This window comes from Vulpes lagopus, chromosome 12 (genome assembly GCF_018345385.1).
Source record: "Vulpes lagopus strain Blue_001 chromosome 12, ASM1834538v1, whole genome shotgun sequence".
Classification (NCBI taxonomy): domain Eukaryota; kingdom Metazoa; phylum Chordata; class Mammalia; order Carnivora; family Canidae; genus Vulpes; species Vulpes lagopus.
The window spans coordinates 5753591-5766742 of record NC_054835.1 but is presented as its reverse complement, the minus strand read 5'-3'; the positions used below and the strand labels follow the sequence as shown (position 1 = coordinate 5766742).

The window sequence follows — 13152 nt, the reverse complement described above, 5'->3', positions numbered from 1 at the left end:
GGGGAACCAGAACAGGGCTGGCTCTGGTCGGGCTGACTGGTCAGGCTGACTGACAGGCCCAACCCTGTCTCCCCAGCAATCCCACCACACCCCTCATCCCATGCAGCTGGGTCTCCCGTCCTCAGTGCCTAGTTCAAGCTTCTGTCATACCTGGGATGATATTCACTTCAGTTAGCAGAGGCCAACCACAGGCACACCTGCCCTGCCCTCACCTGTCCCATCCTCTCCCCCCTGCTGTAGTGGTGTTATCCTGTCTGATGGTCCCCCTCTCTTGGGGACAGCCTCTGCCTCTCACGAGGATCCTTCTTGTGTTTCAAGAGCATGCTAGAGGCCCCCACGTAAAGGACTGTCCATCAGCCCAGTAATTCCCTCCAGGTCTCCCCCCACCTACCCCAAATAGCCAAATTCTCAAAAGGGTGTCCACACCTGCTGCCTGCTGTTCCTCACCTTCATGGCCCTCAGCGTCACTCGGGAGGGCTGTACCCACTCAGACCACTGGTGACCCCATGTTGGCCTGTGACATCCCCCCAGATGTACTTTCAGATGCTCTCAGTGTCTATGAGGCTCATTCTCATACTTCATGTCTCCCTGCTCCACTTCTGCCATGAGATGGTGGGCTCCTTGGGACTTGGTCACAAGCTTTCCCACCCCACACTTGTCCTTAGCCAGGCTTGCGTCCTGAGCCCCGACATATTGCTCATGCACCAGTTATCTGCCTTTGGATGTCATAGTGGCATCTCCAATTCATCCTGTCTTGATCTGAATTCCCAGACTCCTCCTCCCCTCATGCCTTGCCCCCTCCCATGACTGGCATCATCCTGTGGCCCCAAACCCAGCCAGAAGCCTGGCCAATATTATTGACCTTGGCTTCCTCCTCCTAGCGCCCATCCACACAACCCCAAATCCTGTCTGTTCTCCCTCCTCCCTCCCTTCCCCCACCAGTCACCTTCCCAATGCAAAGCCACTCTTCTCTGCCCTAAGTCATCAAAAGATTCCTCAACCCCTCCTACTCTGGCCCCTCCAATGTGACTATACATAACAACCATGACCTTTTGAAGAACATCTGAGCATCTTCTGCACATAATGCTTGCCTGGGTTCCCACCCCCTCCCTACATGATCTAAGAGAACCTGCATGTATCTTTGTTCACTTCTCACTCCAGCTACCCTTACCTTTCATTTCCTGGGATTCACTGAAGCCTTTTGCACATCCTACTCACAGTGGCTCGACACATACTTATGAAATACTGGTTTGTGCCAGGCACTGAGCCAAGAAGTGAGCCCGGCATGGTTCCTGCCCTCCTGGTGCTCCCATCCGGGGTGGGGGTGGGGGGATATAATGAACAAGACAATTTCTGACAGTGTTAAGGGTGATGAAAATAACACAAGGTGATGTGGTCAAGAATGAGGGGACACTTAAGAGTCGAGCAAGGTGAAAAGAATGACAAGAAAGAACAGGAGAAAGGATTTCAAGCAGTAGGAAGGGCACCTGCAAAAGCCCCAGGTGTGAAAGAATTTTCTGCCTAAGGAGGGGTGGGGGATCCCCTGCGGCTGTTGGGTGGGTGTAGGCAGGGTGGTTTGAGATGGGCCTGGGGCCGTGGCAAGGGGTGTGGATTTTGTTCTAGTGCAGAGGGATGCCACTGGAGGCTTCAAGCATGAGAGTGACATCATCCGATTTATGCTTTTAAAAGATACGCTGGCAGCTGTGTTCCTCTCACTCACCACTGAATCCCCAGGGCCTAGCAGGGCTCCTGCCCATAGTGAGCGATCAAAATAGACTGAATGAATGCATGCGCCAGACTTCCTGTGTGACCTGGAGGTACTCACTTCTCTCTCTGGACCTGAGTTTCCTCGCCCGAGGGACAGTCTGTGGGAATTTCACGCCAGAGTGGGTGGGCGGGATTTCGATTCAGGTTTCCCGCCTCCCCAAGCGGCCCCGAGACCTGAGTCCTCCGCTTCAGGAGACGGACAGGGGAGGTCTTCCCTCCTGGCGACCCTATGCCACGCGTGGCGGCCCCGCCCCAGCCTGGACAGCGGTCTGAAGGATGCTGCAGCTCCGGGGGCGGGCTCCGCAGGCGATCGCCGGCGCCTCCCGCGCGGATTGGCTGCAGCCGTGACCGGCGCCGCTCTATTGGTCGCCCCAGAAGCCGGGGCGGGGACCGGCTCCTGCAGCGCGGCGGCGGGGACGCGGCTGGAGCCCGGGAAGCTGCTGCGGGGGCGATGGCCGCACCGAGCCCGGGGCCCCGCGAGGTAGGTTCCGCCCCAAGAGAGGACAGGAAAGGGAAGGGTTGGGGGACAGGGCCCAGGCCTCCGATACCCGTGCGGCACGGACACACCCCATCCAAGGCCAGGAAGGGTCCAGCTCTGGGCGGGGACCAGGACACGCCCCACGCGGGGCCCGCAGGTATGGAGGGGGAAGTCTGGTGGGTGTCCCCAGAGAACTTCCTCAGTTTTCTTATCCGGGGAAAAAGCTCCTTCACTGGGCTGCTAGCAGGTCAAGCTCTTGGCCAGTGCTGGGTACACGGTGGGTGCCCACTACTAATGGGTCAGCTGCTATGAGCTCAGCTTCGAGCTGATCCTCTGCTCGGCCTGGAGGAACTCCGCATACAGGAGTGGAATAGATGAGTCCCTGGCGTCACAGCTCCTACTACCAAGGGTTCCTGTGCATGGAGCTCAAAATGCCAAGGGGTTATAATAGTTCTCATTTCACAGATGAGAAAAGGGATGCAGAAGGGTTAGGTGACTTACCTAGGATCATACAGATGGTGAGAGACAGGTTTGGCTGTGGAAAGCATCCTCTACCTACTGATAATAGTAACCATCATTCTAGTCTGGGTGCTGACTGCATCACAACACCCAGTGAGGTGGGTACCAGCATTATCCGTGTTTTACAACTGAGGAAACTGAAGCAGGGAATGATAATAGGAGGGCTCACATGTACTGGAGGTGGGATTCAAACCCAAGTCTTTCCCCTCTGCGATGCTTCCGTGTGTTCATTGCTTCTTGTGCCTCCTGCCACCAGGTCCTGGCCCCCTCCCCAGAGGCTGGATGCAGAGCAGCCGCCTCGACCTCTGGCCGCCGTGGCCTCCTCTGGCGTCTCCGAGACAAGCAGGCTCGCATTGGCCTCTTTGAGATTGGCCCGGGGCATGAGCTGCACCAGCTGACATGCATGATGCAGGCAGGGCTGTGGGCTGCCACCCAGGTCTCCATGGACCACCCAACCACAGTGAGTGGCCCATCTCCGTCTGCACCTCTGAGGTGCTGAGGGCAAGACTATGCTGATGCCCTGTCCTGCTAATACTGCAGCATTGGGGATCAGAGAGGGCTATAAAAGGAGGAAATCAGGGGCTTGGTGTAGGAAGGGAGGGACATGCTGGGGTGGGGGCTGAGGCCAGGGAAGTCCAGTGTGTATTGGGGATGTGAGGAACCCCTTGACCTGGGTGTTTGTTATGACTCTAGATAGGCCTCTGCTTCTTTGGGCCGCAGCATCTCCATCTGTATAATGGGTGAGGCAATTATACTCTTTGGTCTCTGAAACCCTCCTAGTTCTGCTAGGGTGTATGGCTGAGAAGGGACTCCACCCCCACCCTGCCAGCCTGGCCCATCTGTCCTGGAGCTCAGGCTGGGGCCAGGCTGGCTCAGCAGAAAGGGTCACACAACTGCAAGCTCAGCAGCTGGATGGGCCAGAGTGAGCATGTGTGTTGTTTGTGTGTGTGCACACACATGTGCAGTGTGACCACATCCCGCAGGCCGAGTCCTGGCATGAGGACCTAGAAGTCCAAGAAGAGTATAGGAGCTTGAGGCAGGGAGGGGAGGGATGTCTTCTAAATCTTATCACCTGCTGACAGTCTTCCATGGCTCCCCAGTACTCAGCATGGCTTCAGGATCCTGCTAGCTCAAGTCCAAGGGCCTACCATCCAGCTACATTCACATTCCATCCCTTCCTTATTTACTTTAACCACTTGAGCTCTCCTGCATTTCCGGTGGCCACCAATGCTGTTCCTCCTGCTATGAGCACCACCCTCCTCCTTTCTACCACTTTCAGATTTCGGCTTAGAGGTCATCTCCCCCAGGAAGCCTTCTCTGATCCTGTCCCTCTCACACTGAGTCAGGCAGGTCCTTTGGCTTTAAGGCCATCCCCTTTCACTGGGATGGCATCCTGCTTCACTTGGCCAACATGTGCTTCTGGGTGAATGGACCAGGCTCTGAGTCCTGGTCTGTTTGCTGGAGCAATCAAATTGAGGGAAGGGGGTGAGGCCAGGTGTAGGACCCTTCGAGATCCTGGAGCTAGCATTGTGGGGCTGAGACTGGCCCTGAGCCCCTCCACCCCTTTTAGGGACCACCCACTGAGGAGGATTTCTCTGAGGTCCTGACCCAGGTTCACGAGGTAGGAAGCCCAACAAAACTGCATGGGGCTGAGGGGGGGTGCGTGCTGGTCTTCCTTCTCTGTCCTCAGTTTCCCCATCGGTGCAGTGGGAGTGCTGGCCTGCCTCAGGACTTGGCAGGAAGGGCGTGGTTCCCCTGACCCTCTCAGGCTTGGGCCAACTGCACCCTCCTGGGGCGCTGGTGGACACTTTTGGGGCTGCTCTTCCTCCCCTACAGGGCTTCGAGCTGTGCACCCTGGCTGGCCCAGCCTTCTCCTGGCTGCGCCGCTCCCTAGGCCTGGCAGAGGAGGACTACCAGGCGGCGCTAGGCCCGGGTGGCCCCTACCTGCAGTTCCTCAGCACCTCCAAGAGCAAGGCCAGCTTCTTCCTGTCGTGAGCTGGCAGCAGGGGTGGGGAAGGGGTGGGGGCTGTGTCTCTGGGTGGAGGGGGTGGCTGGGAAAGAAATAGGATGGCCAGGGCCGGGAGGGTCAGGGCTGGATAGAGGTCAGATGAAGGAGAGTGAGGGTGGGAGGTGAGGGGGTAGGGGTGGCGGGAGGCCTCGAGCCCGGTCCTGGGCGGAGGGGCGAGGGGGCGGGGGCAGGGCAGGGAGACAGATCCACACTGGGGCAGAGGGCCGGGTGGGGGCCGCTCCAGCCCCGCCTGACCGGCGACCTCTCCCTCCACCCCCCAGCCACGACCAACGCTTCTTCCTGAAGACCCAGCGGCGTCGGGAGGTGCGGGCGCTGCTCGCCCATCTGCCCCGATACGTGCAGCACCTGCAGCGGCACCCGCACTCGCTACTTGCACGGTTGCTGGGTACGACCGGCCGCCGGGGACCAGGGACTGCGGGGCGGGGAGGGGGTTGGAAAGGAGGGGAGGAGGAGTGAAGGAGACCTAGAGCGAGCAGGGGAAGGGGCCAGGGAGTGGGGCGGCGGCCAGGGTGGGGGGCGTAGGGGATCTGAGCGCGGGGTCTGGGCCGGCGGCTCCGGCTGCGGGCAGCGTTCCGGGGGCGGGGGGGGCGGGGGGGGCGTGTCCGAGAAGCCCCGGTCGGAGACAGGCGGTTTCCTGAGGGCTCGGGCCGAGCTCTGGGGCGGGGCCTCCGCAGTGGGAGGGGCTGGGGATCGCCCCGGCCCGGGCAGGGGCTGTGGGTGTGGTCACGCCTGAGGACCGCGCCTCTCCGGGGCTGCCTAGAGGCGGGCCCAGTCGGGACGTCCACTCAAGCTGAGGAAGAGGCCTGGGGGCGCGGCCTGGAGGGGCGGGCTCGGGAGGCGGCGGGCCTCCGGGAGGAAGCGTGGCCCGGAGCTGGGCTAGGGCGGGATGGACCCGGGGCTGTCGAGTTGGGGGCCCCTCACCTGGCGCCCTCTCCCCTTCCAGGAGTGCACAGTCTGCGGGTGGCTCGGGGAAAGAAGGTGGGTGAGGCCGAGGCGAGGGGGCCGGGCCAGAGGGGGCGGCTGGAGGGTGAGATCCTGTCCTTCCTCACTCCCTACCCCCGTCCCCAGGAATTCTTCATCATCATGCTGAGCGTCTTCTACCCCGCCGGCCGCATCTCTGAGAGGTGAGTCGCCTCCCAGGGCCCCAGCCCCACGCGCGATCTGCCACCTGAAGCACCCGCCTGACCGGCGACCTCACTAGACAGATGTGAAACGGGGGCCCAGGGAGGAGAAGGGACAGCCCCAGGATCTCCAGATAGATCGGAGACAAGGACAGGCACGACCAGCGTCCCTTGAACATTGAGGATGCGCTGGACGCTGCGTCGAGTCTTTGCCTTCTTTATTCCCAGAACAACTCTGAGGGATAGGTGTGATTATCATCCCCATTTTATATAGAGGAGAAGCTGAGGAGGAGGAGGAGGGCCACGCAGCTACCACGGGAGGAGCAGGGATTCAAACCCAGCCTCTGATCGCACATTGCCCTCTGAGCCTCCTAACCCTGACTCTGTCTGCAAGCTCCCCATGAGTGCTCTCTCGGGGGCCACGGGCTTCCCTCAAGTCTTACTGGTGCTGCTGCCTAGGCTTGGACTCCTGTATTGGGAACACTTCCAGGGATAAGGTGCCCAGAGGGAGGCATAGGCAGGGATAAAGCCCGGACTGGGCTTCCAGAGGTCTGAGTTCAAATCCCTGCTCTGCCCTTTACTTACTGTGTGGTCTTGGGCAAGACAAAGATACTCTGTGAGCCATTTTCTTCCTTTCTGCCACGGGGACAATAATGCAATAGGGGTTGTGGTGAAAACTTGAACATCCTCCCAGTGGAAGCTCTTATTTCTTGCTCCCCGACTTGTGTCCGTCTCTATAAAGCTGAGTTTTGCTGCCCCCTTCCTGTCATCCCCCCTCACAGGTACGATATAAAGGGCTGTGAGGTGAGCCGCTGGGTGGAGCCAGCCCCTGAGGGCAGCCCCCTTGTCCTGGTGCTGAAGGACCTCAACTTTCAAGGCAAGACCATTGACCTAGGTGAGCCATGGAGGCAGTTGGTGCCTGCTCTTCCTCCATTCAGGGTGAGGTTAGAAGAGTGTCCCTGCCCTGCCCTCTGCCTGAGACATGGAGAGCCCTTATTCTAGGGTCAGGCAGGGGAGGGTTCAAATCCTGGCACTGGGGGAGGAGGGAAAAAAAAAAAAAAAATCCTGGCGCTGTGACCTACTAACCAGGTGACCAGGGCAAATGGCAGATGCTCATCTGTGAAATAGGACAGTAATGACACCTGCCCTCTTGGGGCAGATAAGTGTCGCACCCTGAGCACCTTGCCTGGCACACAATGAGCACTCAAGTAGGGGCACTGATGCTCTGGCAGGGCCCCAGAGGAGCTGGCTCATCCACCAGATGGAACTGGACACCGCCTTCCTCCGGGAGCTCAACGTGCTCGATTACAGCCTTCTGATGGCCTTCCAGCGTCTCCACGAAGATGAGAGGGGCCCTGGCAGCAGCCTCATCTTCCGCACAGCCAGGTGGGCCCCCCACAGGGCAAAGGCAAGAAGGAGGTGTTGAGACCTTGACAAAGATGGAGGAGGCGGGAGGGGGGCAGACAGCAGAATCAAAGGCTTGGAGACCAGAATGTGCAGGGTTTGTGTGTATATGCTTGTGTGTGTGTAGTGTGTGTGTGTGTGTGTGTGTGTGTGTGTGTGTGTAGAGTGGAGGGCTGAGAAGCCTGGCTGGCAGAGTTGATGGACACGTGTGGACCGCAGCATGGGGAATCCAACTGGTCAAGGGCTTCAGGGCTGATTTAAAGAATCTATCCATTTCCCTGAAGATGGATGTAGAGCCACTGAAGGTTTCAAAGCAGTTTTCAGACCTATTTAATTTTTGCTTTAGAAAGAGGCCTAGCCCTTTATTATTTTTATTTTCTTTTATTTTTTTAAAGATTTTTAAAATTTAATTTATTTACTCATGAGAGACATAGAGAGAGAGAGGCAGAGACAGGGCAGAGGGAGAAGCAGGCTCCATTCACGAAGCCGATGTGGGATTCGATCCCAGGTCTCTGGGATCACGCCCAGAGCCAAAGGTAGACACTCAACCACTGAGCCACCCTGGTGTCCCCCCTTTATATTATTTTTAAAAAGGTTTTATTCATTTGAGAGAGAGAACAAGTGAGTGTGAGAACACAAGTGGGAGAGAGGGGCAGAGGGAGAAGGAGCAGGCTCCTGATGAGCTTGGGCTCAATCCCAGGCCCCCAGGATCATGACCTGAGCAGAAGGCTTCACTGACTGAGCCACCCAGGTGCCCGAAAGAGTCCTTGCCCTTTACACCAGTTCCACTTCTAGGACTGAGGTCTTCACCATTGGCACCATCATCATGTTGTCTCCTGCTTTGTAGTAGTAACTGTCACTCTTTGCATGCTGACCATGAACTTTGTTAAGGTGGACTCATTCCCACTTTAGAGATGTGAAAATTGAGGCTCAGAGAGGGGGAGTGAGGTTGTAGAATGACTTCTGCAGATGCATGTTAGTACTTGGTTAGTTACTTGGATTTCAGTCCTCCATGGCCCACGTCTGTGGCTGAGAATCATGTAGCGGTTAAGGAAGGCACATTCAGGAAAGAAGTCCAACCATGTGGTGGGTGGAAATGTGAAAAATGACATTCTCTCATCCAGCCCACCAACCCACCCTTTGGAGGAAGACCTTGGGGTGGGTGAGGCTTGGGCAGAATTGAGGTTGGTGGCTCCCCACAGCCCTCTGGCTGAGCTGGACACATCCCGGCCAGAATGTGGAATTCCTGCCTTGGGGCACAGACACCCCCCACCCCCTCTCTCCCCAGGTCTGCCCATGCAAGCTAGGTCAGCTTCTCCCTAGCACTCTATCCCCAGTTGGGGCTTAGATTACAGTTGTCATTCAGCCAGTAAACCCTAGTTTGCATATAATGGTTGTTTTCATATTGAAATATGCTGGCTGGTAAATACCCACTGCCCTACCCTTACCAGTTCCCAGCCACAAGCCACACACACACACACACACACACACAAGCAGAGGGTATCTGTTTTTAGCCCAGGCACCCAGGCCACTGGGTTCTGATTGGTTGATGCCTGGGATACTTCCCGCACTCCCCTCCACCTCCTGGAGGATAAAATTAGGGAATTGAACCTGCTTCTGGCAGAGACTGGGAACCAGCCAAAGGCATCTTCGGATCTGAAATACATTTAGAAGGCAACCCCCCTCTCCATCCACCCCGACACCATCTATAAACTGGAGCTGGACTCTGTTCATAAACTTTCAGCTCTGCCATCCTGAAACCTCCAGGGTTGGATGACCCCAAGGAGAGGTTTAGGAAACACCCCCATACCAGACTTAGCCAAAGTGATGTCATAGATAAGTGTCTCTACGACCCAAAAGCTATAGCCCACACCACCCAATAGAAATGTAGCTTGAGTCACACGTGTAGTTTTAAATTTTCTAGAAGCCTCTAAACAGAAGGGATGCCTGGGTGCCTCAGCGGTTGAGGGTCTGCCTTCAGCCCAGGCTGTGATCCTGGGGTCCCGGGATCCAGTTCCCCATCGGGCTCCCTGCATGGAGCCTGCTTCTCCCTCTGCCTGTGTCTCTGCCTCTCTCTGGGTCTCTCATGGATAAATAAATAAATAAATAAATAAATAAATAAATAAATAAATACATCTTTTTTTAAAAAAGAAAAACAGAAACAGGTAAAAATTTAATAATATATTTGTTACTTTGTTAATATGTCCCAAGTTTTATAATTTCATCCTGTAATCCGTATAAACATTTATGGGGCATTTTGCACTCTTTTTCTCATACTGTCTTGGAAATTCAGTATGTATTTTACATTTACAGCGCATCTCAGTTGGGACTGGTCACATTTAAATGCTCAATGGCCACATATGGCTAGTGGCTATGTAATGCACAGTGCACGTCTAGAGCATCCTCTGCACTTCACTCAGCCTGCGGTTTCTCTGACGTCAGGGGCCTGGCCCACAGGAGTTGTGGGAATAAGCCGGGGAAGGGCAGGGTCGGTGCAGAAGGCTGCCCGGGCGCCCCGTGGCCACGCTTGCGGGCATCCATGGGCTGGGGCTCCCCCCGGAGGAGGCAGTAGCCTCACCCGCCTGTCGGCCGCCAGGTCTGTGCGAGGGGCGCAGAGCCCCGAGGAGCCGGGATCCCAGAACCGCCGGCTGCTGCCGGACTCCCCCAACGCCTTACACATCCTGGACGGGCCGGAGCAGCGCTATTTCCTGGGCCTCGTGGATCTCGCTACTGTCTACGGGCTCCGCAAGCGGCTGGAGCACCTGTGGAAGACGCTGCGCTACCCGGGCCGGACCTTCTCCACCGTCAGCCCCGCTCGCTACGCCCGTCGCCTCTGCCAGTGGGTGGAAGCGCACACCGAGTGACCGGCGCCCGCCGCGCTCTCCGCGTCCGGACAGTGGGCGCACGCGGGGAACCGGGGTTCCAGGCTGGCCCGGGCGGCCGGTCGGGCTCCCCTCGCCTGCCGTTCCTCCCTTTGGCCTCCAGAGGGCAGCATCCCCTAACTAAAAAGGATGACGACACTGCCTCCTCTGGTGGTGATGCCATGTTTGGCTTTGTGCCAGGGACTCCCCTACATTAGCTCATCTAATCCTCAAAAAACTGCTATTACTTTCTTTTTACAGACCATAAGATGGAGGCTCAGGGGGTGAAGGGACTGAGCACGAGCATTCAGCAATAAATGCTGGAACCAGGACTCGACTATGCCTTTTGGACTCAGGAGCCTGTGTTCTTACTCACCAGTTCTCTCAGCCCTGTCCTCATGCTCCAGGGAAGGGGGGAGGCTGAAGGCTCCAGCCAAGTGCCTTTGTCGTCCACATGGGGAAACAGGCTCAGAGACTTTAAGGCACTTACCCATGGGTAAGTGGAAGGGCAAGTCCAAGAACCCAGGCCTCCTTCCCCCTTGCCCACTGGCTTCCTTTTGGGGTGTCCCCCTCACTGTGGCTCCTTGAGGGATGCAGTTGGGAGAAGGTGGGGGGTATTCAAGGGCCTATGTCTCTGGAAGACACTATGTTGCAGCCCACCACTGATCTGAAGTAAGCTCTTTTCTCCTCTGGGAGTCACTTATCATCTGCAAAATGGGCGTAGAGATTGGTGGTCAGACCAAGATACCCTTGGCCGCATGGAAATGACAGCGAGCAAGGAAACACTGCGTGCATAGCCCCTGATCATTCCTTCTCCTCCCACCAGGAAACTACAGCCTGGCCTCTGACCCTGATCCAATCCAACCATACCCAAGTGGGCCTTTCCTCTAGAGCTTCTCTGGGACCTGGTTATGTGACCAGGGCAAGGTGCTAAACCTCTCTGCCTCAGTGGTCTAATCTGTAAAATGAAAGGATGAAAATGGACTTCACTCATTAAATATTTATTGTTGCACCTACTACATAACAGGCCCTCTACTGGGTGATGGGGACCCAAGGGTGGAGCAAGATTCACAGATTCTACCTTCACAGAACTCACAGTCTGGGGAGAGGTGACAAAGGCAGCCTGGCATGACACAGCCTCATGAAGGAGCGTGGGTCCATTGTGCTGAGGGAAGGGGCCTCCACCTAATAGTTTGATGGAGGTGGGGCTCTAACATCTCAGCTGAGACCAAAAGAGTCAGATGCAGTCCTGGGCGGGTCCCAGGCCAAGGGCATGGCAAAGATCTGGGATGAGAGAAAGCCTGACACTTGAAAGAAGGAAACATTTCACTGTGGTCAGAGTTCAGAGTGGGAGAGGCAATGTGGTGGTAAAGGGGGACTTTGTGGGCCAAGAGCTGACCCCCAGGACTGGAACTGGACTTTGGAAGAGCCACTCAGCTGATACCAAATAGTGTCAGTCCATTAGCATTCAGAGAAAATGAAGCAAAATGGTGGGTAGGGAAGGGAGAGGTAAGGGGAAGTTAATGCGGCAGCCCAGGAGTGTGGGCTCCTGGAAAAGTATACAATTGACCTCACCCCTCATTGTCTGGGTGACCTTAGGTGATTATTCAATCTCTCTGAACTGGCACAAGTCACAGAGAATTTCTTGTTTGGGCTCAGCAGGAAGTTGAGACATAGAAGCCTTAAAGCCATCACTCTGGAGGTGGGTACTTGAGGAAGCTCAGTAGCAGTAGGGGCAGCACAGCAGGAAACGGGTTTGGCCCAGCATTTCCCCAGAGTCTGGATCTGGCTGGACTGAATCAGAGCCTGAGAGTCCTGCACTCATAGATAAGGATGGCTCAGCCCTTCACCTACCTTGGATCTCTGGCAAGGGCTGAGCCAGAGCTTGAGGCTGGAGAGGGACGTGGCTTATCCAAGATCTCATGGGGCCCAGGACTCCTGGTTCTCCTAATGTGGTCACTCAACAGATGTTACTTAGCATCTTGTGCATGCTGGGTGTTGTGCAGATACTGGAAATGCTCGAGAACATGACTGGCCTGACTCTGCCCACACGTGGCTGAGAGTCTGTCAAATGGGTGGACGGACCATGAACAAGAAAGGCAGTTAGTACACAGGATGATTTCAGAATGTGACCAGTACTATGGAAAAGACCAATCAAAGTGGAACTTGGAAGGGTGGGCCTGCAGTGTCACAGTGTGGTTGGCGAGGGCCTTTTTTTTTTTTTTTAAAGATTTTATTTATTTATTCATGAGAGACACAGAGAGGCAGAGACATAGGAAGAGGGAGAAGCAGGTTCCCTGTGGGGAGCCCAATTTAGGACTTGATCCCAGGACCCTGGGATCATGACCTGAGCCAAAGGCAGATGCTCAACCACTGAGGTCCCCAGGTGCCCCAGTGAGGGCCTTTCTGAAGAAGTGATGTTTGAGCTGAAGGACAGGAAGGAGCTGGCTATGTGAGTAGAGCCATCCAGGTAGAGGAAACAGCAAGTGCAAAGGTTCTGGGGTAAGAATGAGCTCAATGTGATCGGGGGTCAGAAGGTGGCCAGGGTGGTTGGATGGTGATTAAAAAGAAAGACAGGCATTCCGACTGTACAGAGCCTGTCGTTCAGGTTAAAGACAGTAGACTTTTGGGCAGCCCAGGTGGCTCAGTGGTTTAGCGCCGCCTTCAGCCCAGGGCATGATCCTGGAGACCCAGGATCAAGTCCCACATTGGGCTCCCTGCATGGAGCCTGCTTCTCCCTCTGCCTGTGTCTCTGCCTCTCTCTCTCTCTGTGTGTCTCTCATGAATAAATAAATAAAATCTTAAAAAAAAATGACTTAGACTCTTGCCAAAACCAAATTGAAAAGCTTCATCGGAGCCTGCAGAACTTGCCACTGTCAGTACTCCTGTGGACCTGTATCTGAGTCCAGGACATCTGGGCATGTCCTTGTCCCCATGTGGCCCTAACAAGGAGGGAGTCAGTTGCCTCTCTGG

At 56.0% G+C, this 13152-nt stretch overlaps 1 protein-coding gene across 3 annotated transcripts; it reads left to right on the top strand.

Moving 5' to 3' along the window:
• Window positions 1-1622: 1622 nt before the first annotated feature.
• PIP5KL1 (phosphatidylinositol-4-phosphate 5-kinase like 1) lies at window positions 1623-11167 on the top strand. Of its 3 annotated transcripts, none has more exons than XM_041724085.1 (10): window positions 1623-2248; window positions 3021-3224; window positions 4335-4385; window positions 4601-4755; window positions 5054-5178; window positions 5737-5771; window positions 5862-5917; window positions 6697-6809; window positions 7147-7300; window positions 9915-11167. In XM_041724085.1, exons 1-10 carry the CDS (start codon window positions 1997-1999, stop codon window positions 10180-10182), a joined length of 1413 nt encoding a protein of 470 aa, XP_041580019.1. In that variant the 5' UTR covers window positions 1623-1996; the 3' UTR covers window positions 10183-11167. The 3 variants fall into 3 exon arrangements, with proteins under 3 accessions (XP_041580019.1, XP_041580020.1, XP_041580021.1); XM_041724086.1 differs by lacking the exon at window positions 1623-2248 and adding an exon at window positions 2313-2402; XM_041724087.1 differs by lacking the exons at window positions 1623-2248; window positions 3021-3224; window positions 4335-4385; window positions 4601-4755; window positions 5737-5771 and having other exon boundaries at window positions 4980-5178.
• Window positions 11168-13152: the final 1985 nt, after the last annotated feature.

Bases quoted from the DNA above. Each gene is read 5' to 3' on its own strand.
- PIP5KL1 (XM_041724085.1), top strand. From the start codon at position 1,997: ATGCCACGCGTGGCGGCCCCGCCCCAGCCTGGACAGCGGTCTGAAGGA. The intron at 4,756-5,053 runs GTGAGCTGGCAG...TCCACCCCCCAG, and splicing joins AAGGCCAGCTTCTTCCTGTC to CCACGACCAACGCTTCTTCC. The intron at 6,810-7,146 runs GTGAGCCATGGA...ATGCTCTGGCAG, and splicing joins AGGCAAGACCATTGACCTAG to GGCCCCAGAGGAGCTGGCTC.